We start from the raw sequence: 13,542 nt of genomic DNA, 5'->3' as shown, positions 1-13,542 counted from the left end.
TGGCTGAATAAGCTACAATCTTTCCTCTTCGGAGTACTCCACTAAGCAGAGGTGCTCAGTATGTTAAAGGGGTTGTAAAGATTTGTTTTTTATTTTCTAAATAGGTTCCTTTAAGCTAGTGCATTGTTGGTTCACTTACCTTTTCCTTCCATTTACCTTCTTTTTTCTTTTTTTTTTTTTTCCGATTTCCCCTCTAAATGTTTTTTTTCTTTGTCTGAATTTCTCACTTCCTGTTTCTCCTCAGTAAGCATTCCACCATCATGCGAGCGGTGGTTAGTCAGCCAGAACAGCTTACTGAGAAGGAACAAGAAGTAAGAAATTCAGACAAAGAAAAAAAAAACATTTAGAAGGGAAATGGAAGGAAAAGGTAAGTGAACCAACAATGCACTAGCTTAAAGGAACCTATTCAGAAAATAAAAAACAAACCTTTACAACCCCTTTAAAAGGAGCTTTTGCTTTACATCCCATTAATAGCAACACCAAGTGATCCTGCCAAGCCCCCCCACCACCAATTGTCTTCTCCACCAATGTTACAAACAGTTCCGTATTCTAGAACTTTTTTGGGATTATTAGCAAATAGCAAAATGGTGCGCAAAGTGCAATAACCCAAATGAGCCAATCATCTTCATTAGCTGTAATCAGATCAATGAAGGATGGAGTCTGATCGGCTTAAAGTACTTCCCTTGGCAATAACCCTGAAAGTCTCTCCATTCCTGTAAAATAGAGCTGATAGGAGTGCCATTTCACCAGAATAGAGCAGCCGCCATATTGTGCAATCCTACGAAGCAAAAAAGGGGGAAGGGAGGATCCCTGTGTGCCGCTAAACAGAACGTTCTGGAACAGAGGTCTACTTGTTGTTAAAGTGGAACACCACTCTAGAGTACAGAGCTCAACTCTTTACAAGCTACTGTTGGGAGACAACAAATTTAAGACCTGCCATTGACTCCAGAGATAAAGTTCCCAACACAGATTTAAATCTCTCGTCGTTGAATCCATAAAACCTTTTCCTGGATCCCCCCCCTGAGCACCTCTCACTATATAACAGGGGCATATTTACAAAGCAGCAATTCTCCAATCATTCACTGTATTTGACTAGAATGCCTATAGAAAGATCAGTAGCATTTTTTAAGAACACATTCGTCTGATCAAGTCACATTTGCTGCCATCCACTAATATGTGGATTTCCCATTCTTCAGTAGGAAATAGAGATCTCGGTGACATTTGCCGTATTTATTATTGGCCCAAGTCGCATTCATCTGTCATGATTGCATTTAAACATTCAATTATTCAAGCGGGATTGAGCAAAACACCAGTTTTTTTGCTCAATCCCGCTTGATCATCAGTGCACATTTTCATTATACATTTACCATACTACATCTCTCTAGATTATATCATCATCTGCACTGGCTAGCATAAGCCCTCTTGACCCAGTGTTATAGATAACATGAATCTATAGGCTCAATTCTAGAGAATGGTCAGTGAATGAGGTCATATCCAGGCACATTTGATTATTTTATTTTTATATAAATATGCCCCTTATTCAAAGAAGAATGTGTGGTGTACCGCATAAAGCAATCAGCAGTTATCTCTCATTGTCCTGACTACTGCAGAATGATGAAAGACATATTCTGATTGGCTTTCCTGAGCTATTTCACACAAGTACTCTTTGTATTACAATATTTTCAAAGCGTTATATCATTTGATTTCTACTCTATAGGGTCAAACCAATCAAAATGTTTCAATCGGCTTGACTGCGAAAGGCTAAGCAGTCGCCAAGCTGTGAATAATACATGTCATTCAGTGCGTTCCTACGTCTTTCTGAATTACAATAACAACTTGTACTTTTCTGGCAATTAGAACCCACATCCACTGCTTCTCTGTGGATAGCTGGTCTGAATAATCTAGTGCAATGGACATCAGACCTCCACAGCTTAAGAAGCCTCCTACTTCATTCTGTGAACTAGATCTCCAATTTATCACAGCAGTTAGTCAGGCACCTGACTGAAGTCTATGGCTTGTATATGCTTGTTTTTGCTTTTTTTTATGCTGAAGTACAAAACTTCAGTTAAAGGCACAAAGGAGTTTACCATCATAGCATCACCAGCAGATGGGTATGGTAGTAAACGCATCCTAAGTACCTCACTCTGTGGTTTCAGGTTCCAGAGTGCCTTATTGCCTGCAGGAGAGCAAAGTGATTAAAGCGTACGTCAGACAGAATAACATAGATCTCAGGCACTTGCGATATAACTAATAGATAACAAGATGTAATGTGAAGGGAGGTTAATTCATTGCGTCTGTTTCCAGAACTCTGTCCCACTCCAGGAGTTTCTAGCAAATTGATATCTAGGAGTTTATTGATTATCCTGTAAAGGATGGAAGTAGTCTTTCTACTGACAAAGGCTTCTGCCAGAGACTGGTCGTAGAATGCTGAGTCTTGCATCCAATGAAGTCAAAAACACAATTACAGCAGCAAATCATCCAACTTCAAGAAAGAAAGTTCCTCTGTCACCAACTAAGAATCTGATCTTCCTCAAAAAGAAGTGCTACAGTGCACTAGGCTAGAGTGCAAGTTTCCCCATAAAGAAATTCAGAATTGCATTCCACAATGGACAAGACAGGCTGATGATGAAAACAAGCAATATGGGTCCACAGCTGAGATTATCCATTAGCTGCCAAGAATAACCTACAGTAAAACTGCAGTCAGGAGGCTAGAGGTAAGTATGTAAATCATAGAGTGCAAAAAGAGCCACTACCTAGATTCCTCTCTTGAAATGAAGAAGTGTGAAACAGAGTATTGCAGAGACATGGAAGCTGCAGGTTGAATGGTGTATGCAGCAGGAGCATTTCCACTGCAGCACAGAACTTGGACATACAGTATAGACATGAAGAGAGGACGGCACCAAACAAAGAATGGTTAGCTTAGGCTTTTCAGGTAAAGACAGCTCTTACTAAATATGATAATGGATCCCAACTCTTAAATCAGGACTGTATTTTCTTTCCAAGCCAACCCGGCTTCCGGTTGTGTCTACATCAAAACTGTAAAAATGTCAAGTTTGCTGCATTGTATACAACTACGGAATAGGTCTAGCTTTTCGGTTGCTGGTCTGGTTGTTAGGTTGACCCACCAGCCAGATGAGAAGCTTTCCCTTAATGGAGGCTTTTACCTGCAGCCTTGATGAATAATAGAGGTAAGTTAACCTGTGTGTGTCCAGCTAAAAATCCATGTATAGTGAGCAGTGGGACGGGATGGAAGCTGTAAAGCCACAGGTTGTCCAAGGCTGGAAGAGGAGTCATCAATGAATACGAACCGTGGGGCATTGGAGGATAACGGAATGATTACAAACAATATAAGAAATATGGTTACAGCATGAAGAGGATCAAAAACAATTAATACAGGACAAGGGAAGAGGAATTAATACGTATGAAATATGGGGACACTGGAGGCCAATGGGGGGGATTGAAGACAATATGGTTATAGCATTGAGAGGAGCAGAAGACAAAACACAAAGGGCGAGGAGACATTAATAGATATAAACTTTGGGGAACTAGAGGATAATGGGAGGATTGGGTACACCATAAGACAATATGGGGCAATATAGTTACAGCATGGAGAGGAGAAGAAGACAAAACAGTAAAAGGGAAGCAATGCCGTTAATAAATATGAACTTTGGGGCACTGGAGGGCAATGGAAAGATTGGGGATACCATAAGACAATAATTGGGAATATGGTTACAGCATGGAAAGGAGAAGAAGATAAAACAAGGCAAGGGATGCAGTGCCGGGAAAAGGTCATCCAGCACCCAGGGCAAAGATGCTAAACTGTCCCCCATTTATGATATGCAAGCTTAGGTGATCCTACGCCCAGCAGTCGCTCGCTTGTCACAATCACTGCCGCTGTCACTACTTCTGTCAGCCTTGCAACAGAAGGAAGACGCCCCCATTCCTACAGTAAACCATGGTGCCCAGGGCTGCTTTCCCTCCCTCCCGCCCACCCCTTTTCCTGACCCTGAAGGGAAGAGACGCCATAAATACATATGAATTTTGGGGCACTGGAGGGCAATGGGAGGATTGAGGACACTATGGGGGCAATAATGGGAGATATAGTTATAGCATGTAGTGGAGCAGAAGGGAAGAGGAGTAATTAATGTATATGGACTATGGGGCACTGGAGGGCAATGGGAGGATTGGAGACCCCATGGGACAATAATGGGGCATTTAGTTATAGCATGGATAGGAGCAGAAAGCAAAACAGAGCAAGGGAAGAGAATAATTAATAAATGGGAACTTTGGGTCACTGGAGGGCAATGGGAAAATTGGGAACACTATTGGACAATAATGGGGGATATAGTTACAGCATGGAGAGGATCAGAAGACAAAACAGAACAAGGGAAGACAAGTCAATAATAAATATGAACTTTGGGGCACTTTAGGGCAATTTAAGGATTGGGGATATGATGGGACAATAATGGGGGATACAGTTACAGCATGGAGAGAAGAAGAAGATTAAACAAGGTAAGGGAAGGGGAGTCATTAATATGAAGAATGGGGCACTGGAGGACAATGGGAGGATTGGGGACCCCATAGGACAATAATGGGGGATACAGGTAGAGCACTGACAGGAGCAGAAGATAAAACAAGACAAGGTAAGAGGAGTAGTTAATGAATATGAACAATGGGGCACTGGATCAGGGCTGGGACAAGGGGTGGGCAGGAAGGACAGTTGCCCTGGGCGCAGAGAAACAAAAAATGGATGCAGGATGGAGCACCCATTCTACAGCATGTATTAATAGTGGGGAAAGGGGGCACAATTTTGCAACCTTGCACTGGGCTCTGGATGACCCTGTCCAGACACTGCACTGGAGGGCAATGGGAGGATTGGGGACATTACAGGACAATATTGGGTATATATTCACAGCATGGAGAGGATCAGAAGATAAAACAAGGGAAGAGGAGTCATTAATGAATATGAAATATGGGGCACTGGATTAGGGCTGAGACAATGAGTGGGCAGGAAGGGAAGTTGCCCTGGGTGCAGTGATGCAAAAAATGGACACAGGGTGGTACACCCATTCTACGGCATGTATTAATAGTGGTAGAAGGGGGCACAATTCTGCATTCTTTCTCTAGGTTCTGGATGACCCTGTCCCGACACTTCACTGGAGGGCAATGAGAAGATTGGGGACACCATAGGACAATATTGGGGGATATGTTCACAGCATGGAGAGGAGCAGAAGATAAAACAAGACAAGGAGTCATTAATGAATATGAACTATGGGGCACTGGAGAGCAATGAGAGGACTGATGACACCACAGGACAATACTGGGGAATACGTTCACAGTGCAGAGGAATCATTCATGAATGTGAACTATGGGGCATTGGGGACACCATTGGGGGATATGGTGACACAATGGCTAGGAGTAGAAGATAAAACAAGGCAAGGAAAGAAGAGTCAATAATGAATATGAACTATGGGGCACTGGGGATGATTGGGGACACCATTGGGGGATATGGTGACACCATGGCTAGGAGTAGAAGATAAAAAAAGGCAAGGGAAGAAGAGTCATTAATATATATGAACTATGGGGCACTGGGGATGATTGGGGACACCATTGGGGGATATGGTGACACCATGGCTAGGAGTAGAACATAAAAAAGGCAAGGGAAGAAGAGTCATTAATGAATATGAACTATGGGGCACTGGGGATGATTGGGGACACCGTTGGGGGATATGGTGACACCATGGCTAGGAGTAGAAGATAAAACAAGGCAAGGGAAGAAGAGTCAATAATGAATATGAACTATGGGGCACTGGGGATGATTGGGGACACCATTGTGGGATATGGTGACACCATGGCTAGGAGTAGAAGATACAACAAGGCAAGGGAAGAAGAGTTGTTAATGAATATGAACTATGGGGCACTGGGGATGATTGGGGACACCATTGGGGGATATGGTGACACCAATGGGGGAGTAGAAGATACAACAAGGCAAGGGAAGAAGAGTTGTTAATGAATATGAACTATGGGGCACTGGGGATGATTGGGGACACCATTGGGGGACATAGTGACACCTCGGAGATGAGCAGAAGATAAAAGACACAGGGCAAAGGGTGCATACAGATTATATAGAGTTAGATAAAACTAGGTGAATGAATGAGCATTGGGTCAGTGTGAATAAGGAGGCAAAGTCCCATGTCCCGCAGCACTGTCCCCTGGCTGGGAAGGGATCTGGGACACCGGTAGGATGACCTGGTTTGGTCTCATGGACTCCTCGTAGGTGGGTAAGTACTTGACCTCGTCATAGCTGGGTAGTTGTAGGAAGAGCGGCGAGGAGATGATGCGGAGCTCATGTTCGGAGAGGTGCCTCACACTGTCTATGAGTGAGTCCTGTGAGCTTGTCTCATTGAGGAGCCCTGGCCCGTTCTGCCCCCTTGGTTGGGGCCGGGTATACCGGCGGGGGCTGGGGCAAATCATCCGTTGTAAGAAGTAACCGATAGCAAAGAGCACCAGGAGGATGAGCAGCCCGGACAGCTTCCTGACGAACCAGCCGACATTGTCCAGGAAAGTATGGAAGGGAAGCTTGCAGCATTTGATCTCTGTATGGCTGACGTTCCCGAACACACAGCAGCCCTCCTTGTCTCCGCACAGCAGATCTCCGCAGCTCCAGCCAGCCTGGGAGTCAGGCAGCAGCAGCAGGGCTGCGATCACCAGGGAGCCCCCGGAGAAGCAGTGCACCATCCTCAGCAGCGGCAGGCACACTGCACCAGCACCAGCAGCAGGCACTCTCCTCTCTGGAACTGTCACATCTTCACCAGTCTTTGGGGAGGGGAGATGAGGACTGGAAAGCTGCAGCCCCCTGCAATGGATCGCTACTGCTGAGAACCCAAACTCAGGCTTTCTTGTCCCATTGACCTTGGGCTCAGACCACTGGATCATCGTATGAATGCTGGTGTGTGTGTGTGTGTGTGTGTGTGTGGAGGAGAGCAGCTTCAGCTACCAAAGCCAACCCATCATCATCACCACTGGAAGCAGACCAGATTAGAGGGAAGACAATCAGATGACATCTCTCATTGAATCTGCCAGCCCTTGACACTCATTATCTTTTCTGATGATGCTACTGAGGTGTGTTGACAATCTGCAGGATCACTGACAGGTCTATTATACAGGTGAAGGAAGGACTCGGATGTCACACTTTCTATGATCTTTTCTGCCTAATAATAAACAGTTGTCTGGCTGGATATTTGTAAGATCTATGCATATATTGCTTATATTTCTGGTTTTCCATATTAGAAAAGCTCAGGTAATATAGATTTTGCAGTAGTAATGTCTAATCAATGACAGTAGTAATCTGGGGGACATTTCCTATCACAGCAAGGCTGGTTCCTTATTCACCTGTTTCATGGAGCCATTAGTGTAGAATCAGATTGGCTGCATGTCAGTCTATGCAATCCATAGCTGTCTGATAGTACCTGCAGTCTGCCTTCTTCTGTAAATTGCTGCTTAGGTCCAGACTACAGCCTGTAGAAATGCAGTGGCTGCTGAATATTGATTGCAGAGGGCTCCAATTCATTGGCAGTCATCATTGTTGCTGCATGTATGTGTCTGTTATGTGCCACCTAGCCAAAGTCTGTCTCTATTAGAAATTCTTTGGCTTCCTAAAGTGTGCTGTGGCTGCAGGCTTAGTAGTCCCAGTCCCATTTCACTCATCACTACCCTTCAGTTGCAGCTTTTTGCTGGTATTGCCCATCACCAGCCTTATGCTGGTATTGCCCATCACCAGCCTTATGCTGGTATTGCCCATCACCAGCCTTATGACATCCTGTGCAAAAATACAATACAGAATTCTACCCTGTGTCCTAAACCCCCACCTCATTACCAAAAACATGCAGTGTCAAGGGAACAATATAATATAACTGTGTGATCCCATATTTCGGGACATACTAAAAGGAATGACAGAAAGGAATGCCCATAGACTTTAACAGGGTGATGGACTGGCCATAGAGAAAAATGGAATGCCCATTCCTTTCTGTCATTCCTTTTAGTATGTCCTCATATTTCTACTATGATGTCATGCTCATATGAAACAGAATAATAACATTTTTACAAATGATACTTTGCTTTCCCAGTCATTTATGCAATTTTAAATGACATAGAAGTAGCCAGCTTCCATTTCTCATTGTCCTGTCTATGAGACATTGCATACCACACCAGAATCTTAATGTAAATTCACACTTTTGATTAACACTGTCAGCTGATGGTCATACAGCCTGCCATGCTTGCGGATTTACTGTAAACGACTTGAAATGCTGCCCTCTATACCATGAATATTCTTTGCAGATATTTCTGAACATAAAGCATCTCCCACTATTAAACTTTCTTTCTGTCGGTGATGAAGCACTACTATGGCAGGAATGTCAAATTCAATTTCATTGTGGGATGCATCAGCAGTATGGATAAAGGGTTGGTTGTATCTGTAAGATTATGGGAGTGCGCTGTGTAAAGAGTGCAGGGTTTAGGGATGCGCCATGTACAGAGTTCCAAGTTTAAGGGTGCATTACAAGCAGTGTGCAGGGTTTAGGGGTGCACCATGTACAGAGTGCAAGGTTCAGGAACGTACTATGTACAGAGTGCAGCATTCAGTGGTCAGCTGTGTACAGAGTGCAGGGTTTAGGGGTGCGCTATGCACAATGTGCAACACCAACCCAGCCCCCAAACTTTTTTGAATCTCTACTCTGTAGGCAGCTCTCTCTACTACCCGTGTATTTGGCTGTTATACCTCCCTTTGTAGGCGGTGCTGCTCTGCAGGGAGAGTGTTCTCGCTCTAAGATTCAGTGTTGTCCCAGCAGAGGCGCTCCATTGTGGGCGCGTGGGAGCCGCCCCCCTATCCATGCCCTGCTGCCCTCCCTATACATGTGCCTGGCCCCTTTCAGGATGCCGGACGCATGAATTACAGCGGCAAGTTTTTTTTTAAACATCTGATTAGAGCCAGGGGCTCTAATATGCTTTAAAATAGGGTTGGGTCCACCCAGTTGTGTTGCAACAGCGAATGAATATTCTCTGTTACAGCACTGATCCTCCTCCCTGCCAATCAGGAAGCGTTTCTGATACCCGTCACCCGATTGGCTGAAAGGACAGGCGATCCTATTGGACGCTTAGAAGGAGGGGAGGAGACGCACAGTGGAAGCGAGGAGAAGAGCCACTGGCCGATGCCTGGTCCCCGCCGCTGCTTGGTGCCCTGGTCCCTGGCGTTTCTTTGGATGCCCGATCCCAGCCGCTGCTCCTCAGATGCCCGCCAATGCCGATCCCTGCCGATGTCCGTCGCCTAGATTCGGCAGCATCCCACAGGACAAGGGCCAACTCCAGGAACAGGTAAAGGACCCAGATTCAAGACTCCACATAGAAATAATCCAGTGGGAGCTTTGAAGAGTTCAAAGTAATTTATTGATAAAATTGATTCATAGTAGAATAAAGCCAATGTGTTTCGAAGGACAAAAACACTCCCCCTTCATCAGGGCTTGAGAATTTTGACTGCGCTTACTGACTCAGTTAAGCAGATACAAATGAACTCTGCACTGTGGATTACTGAACAGCGGTCGAATCCCGCGGCAAATCCGACGGTATAGCGCCGCTATTTTTAGCAGCGCTATACCGCCACCGTGCCTCCCGCCCCAGTGTGAAAGGGGCCTTAGTAAATTCAGCATTTACTAACACTGGCATACCATGCCCACCTGAAACTGTTTCAAGCAGTTAATCACAGTACAGATCTATTTTATATCTGCTTATTTGAGTCCATTTAAACATAGTCTAAATTCTTAAAGCATTATTAAATTCCAAACCAAAAATTTACTAAATTATAGCTTACTAAACCTTAGATGTGGTGGCTGCATTTGTTTTCTTTTTCTTTAGTCTTTTTCTCTTCTGTTTTCCCCTGGTGATTTAACCAGTAACACACTTCCTGTATTATAATGCACCCACCCTGGATTAAGGAGCAACAGAGACGAGATCCAAAGAAGACTGGATGGAAGTAAGCAATCAAACTGTCCCCATCGCAAACACAACTGTTAGATGGAACCAGTCTGTGTTGAATTATTCTGCCACCAAATCGGCTAGGTATAGCCCAAGGTGGAGTGCAGTGTCTGGTGTGGACCATGTCTGATCCCAACTGTATCCGGTGAAATGCAGTGACACTAACTTTCACCAGGTACAGTTGGGCTATTGTGACACCCCCCCTCCCCTTTCATCAGAGCTTAAAAGTGTTTGAAACTCAAAAGCAAAAATAATTATGTTGCAGGTTATTATATCTCGGATGTGATGGCTGCATTTGTTTTCTTTTTAAGATTTCCGTTCCTTTATTTCCACCTGGTAATTCGGACAGTAATTATTCTGCCACCAAATCAGTTACAGTAGGTATCTTCCAAAGTGCAATGCAGTCTGGTGTGTACCATGGGCAGTCCAAACAGCCCAACCGTATCTGGTGAAAGTTAGTGTCACTGCATTTCACCAGGTACAGTTGGGCTGTTGGGACCGCACATGGTCCACACCAGACACTGCATTGCACTTTGGACCATACCTAACTGATTTGGTGGCAGAATAATTGGTGGCCGAATTACCAGGTGAAAATAAAGGAACGGAAATCTTAAAAAGAAAACGAATGCAGCCATCGCATCCAATATATATTAAAGGGGTTGTAAAGGTTTGTTTTTTATTTTCTAAATAGGTTCATTTAAGCTAGTGCATTGTTGGTTCACTTACCTTTTCCTTCCATTTCCCTTCTAATAGCCAGATTCAGGTACGTTTACGGCGGCGTATCAGTAGTACTGATACGCCGTCGTAACTCTGAATCTACGCCGGCGTTAATTTAAGCGTATTCTGGAAACCAGATACTCTTAAATTAGGCTAAGATACGAGCGGCGTAAGTCTCCTACGCCATCGTATCTTAGGGTGCAATTTTCCCGCTGGCCGCTAGGTGGCGCTTCCTTTGAGCTCGGCGTAGAATATGTAAATCACTAGATACGCCGATTCACGAACGTACGTGCGCCCGTCGCATTTTTTTCACATCGTTTGCGCAAGTCGTCCGTGAATGGGGCTGAACGTAATTTACGTTCACGTCGAAACCAATACGTCCTTGCGGCGTACTTTGGAGCAATGCACACTGGGATATGTACACGGACGGCGCATGCGCCGTTCGTAAAAAACGTCAATCACGACGGGTCACCAAACATTAACATAAAACACGCCCCCCCATCCTCATTTGAATTAGGCGCGCTTACGCTAGCCCCATTTACGCTACGCCACCGTAACTCAGGAGGTAATTGCTTTGTGAATACAGTACTTGCCTCTCTGACTTAAGGCATACGCTACGCCGCCTTAAAGATGCGCGCCCCTACCTGAATCTAGCTATAAATGTTTTTTCTTTGTCTGAATTTCTCACTTCCTGTTCCTCCTCGGTAAGCTTGCCGCCATTATCCGAGCCGTTCTGGCTAGGGGTTAGTCAGCGGGCTTGCCCCCTCCCTTTGAGGTTTGATGGCAGGGAAGGCTCCCTGCTATCAGAATGCAATAAATCAGCGGGGAGGATTCCTCCATCTATATTTAGTGTGTGGATGGGGGTAAATCAGGTCATTTTTTTCCATTAAAAAAACTGTTGGTTGAATGAAAAAAAAAAAAAGGTTAATGTATGACCTTCCTAAGATGGCAGCTTTCTTGGCTTTAAGGGATAGGAGGGTACAGTTTGTGCTTTATCGAACTGTTGTCAATTGCCTGTTTTTTAATAATGTCTATCTGTAAATATTTTATGCCTTCACTGTATTGGTGAATAACAGAAATAATCCTACTGGTGGCTGTGGAGGAGCACAGGTGCTGTGAAATACCTTTTCCTTCAGACAATACTTCCAGAAGAATATATATGATAGACCTCCCCTTAGTGGGCACAGGCCCATTTTTAACCGTATTTATCGGGGTATTGCGCGCTTCGGCGTATAGCACGCACCCCTAATGTAGACCAGTTTTTCCTGTAAAAAAAGATTTTAATACTTACAGTTTTGGTGTCTTGCCCGGCGTCCTTGTCCATTCCGAGTCAAATCCCCGCTTTCCACGCTCAGTTTGAAGCCTCCGCCGACATATACCGAGCGCAGTACACTCTGGTATATTCGACCACGCTCTGCTTCTCACGCATAAACGTCACAGAGCGTGACCACGAGCGAAGCCGAGCCTGGCCGAATATACCCGAGTGTACTGCACTCGGTATATGTCGGCGGAGGCTTCAAACTAAGCACGGGAAGCGGGTATCGGCGTATATCACACACCCACGATTTCCCCCTCATTTTAAGGGGAAAAAAGTGCGCGGTATACGCCGATAAATACGGTATGTATCTGAAATTAGACTGAAGCAGCTTGCCATTATTCCTATTCTTTAATCATAATGCCGCATACACACCATCACTTTATGTGATGAAAAAAAACGACATTTTCTGTGAAGTAAAAAATGACGTTTTTGAAACTTCAATTTTCAAAGACGAAGTTGCCTACACACCATCGTTTTTCTCACAATGTTCTAGCAAAGCGAGGTTACGTTCCACCACGTTTTTCCATTGAAGCTCGCTTCATAAGTAGCTTCTGGGCATGCGTGGATGAAAAAACTTCGTTTTAAACGACGTTTTTGCTACACACGGTCAATTTCTGTGAAGTAAAAGTTGACGTTTTGAAAAACGACACATAAAATTGAAGCATGCTTCAATTTTTTTTGGTCGTTTTTTAGAAGACATAAAACGACGTTTTCCCCCACACACGGTCAATTAAAGTGACGTTTTTAAAAACGTCATTTTTTTTCATCACATACAACGACCGTGTGTACGCGGCATAACAGTCTAGTTCAATGTCAGAATCATTATGAAGTTATACATTGTATCCTTTCATTTAACAAACTGACTGCTTGTATGTTTCTCTGTCTAAGTGATTGATTTTAGGTTGGCTTTTCCCGTGGCCATTATTTAAATATACTTTGATGTGGGGATATTCCTTCAATATATCTGAACTCGCTTTCTGATTAAAAATGTATGAGCACCATTTAACAGTTATTAATGGCATACTGCAGTTCCTGGGACTTTAGGGATTTAAAGGTAGTGAGGTACATATTTTAGGAGATTGGACCTTATGATTCTCCCCTTTGTGGTGTCACAGGGGTGTCCAGGCATGGGATAATAGAAGCAGGATTAGTGAATTACAGCACTATGCTTGGCTATTTATAACATCAGCCTACCAGCACTGCTGGATATATTAATCGTATAATATTCTTTTTACTGCTATGGAAACAATACATTACATATGAAAGGTACAGATGGTTGTTATAAAATGAATAATCCTTTCATACTGGGAAAATGTGCTGTAAATAGTGTAAGAAAAGCTTTGACTTGGTGTACTCGCCATGTCTTAGCAGCTCGCTGGAAGAAAAAGGAGGAAATAACTGTAAGTGGTTACCAGAAAATTGTCTGCTCTAGGATCCCTGCGGTGGTCCGTAGGTAGGCAGCATTCAAATTATAAGTAACG

At 44.1% G+C, this 13,542-nt stretch overlaps 1 protein-coding gene across 1 annotated transcript; it reads right to left on the bottom strand.

The window, feature by feature from the left end:
• Nucleotides 1-4,008: 4,008 nt before the first annotated feature.
• On the bottom strand, nt 4,009-6,964 carry C4H3orf80 (chromosome 4 C3orf80 homolog). The gene has a single exon (XM_040349272.1). The coding sequence runs from the start codon at nt 6,934-6,936 to the stop codon at nt 6,166-6,168; it is 771 nt and encodes a 256-aa protein (XP_040205206.1). The 5' UTR covers nt 6,937-6,964; the 3' UTR covers nt 4,009-6,165.
• Between the last annotated feature and the right edge of the window lie 6,578 nt (nt 6,965-13,542).

The sequence above is a fragment of the Rana temporaria genome, chromosome 4, assembly GCF_905171775.1.
Source record: "Rana temporaria chromosome 4, aRanTem1.1, whole genome shotgun sequence".
Taxonomy (NCBI): Eukaryota; Metazoa; Chordata; class Amphibia; order Anura; family Ranidae; genus Rana; species Rana temporaria.
This window is presented reverse-complemented; position numbering and strand designations above follow the sequence as displayed.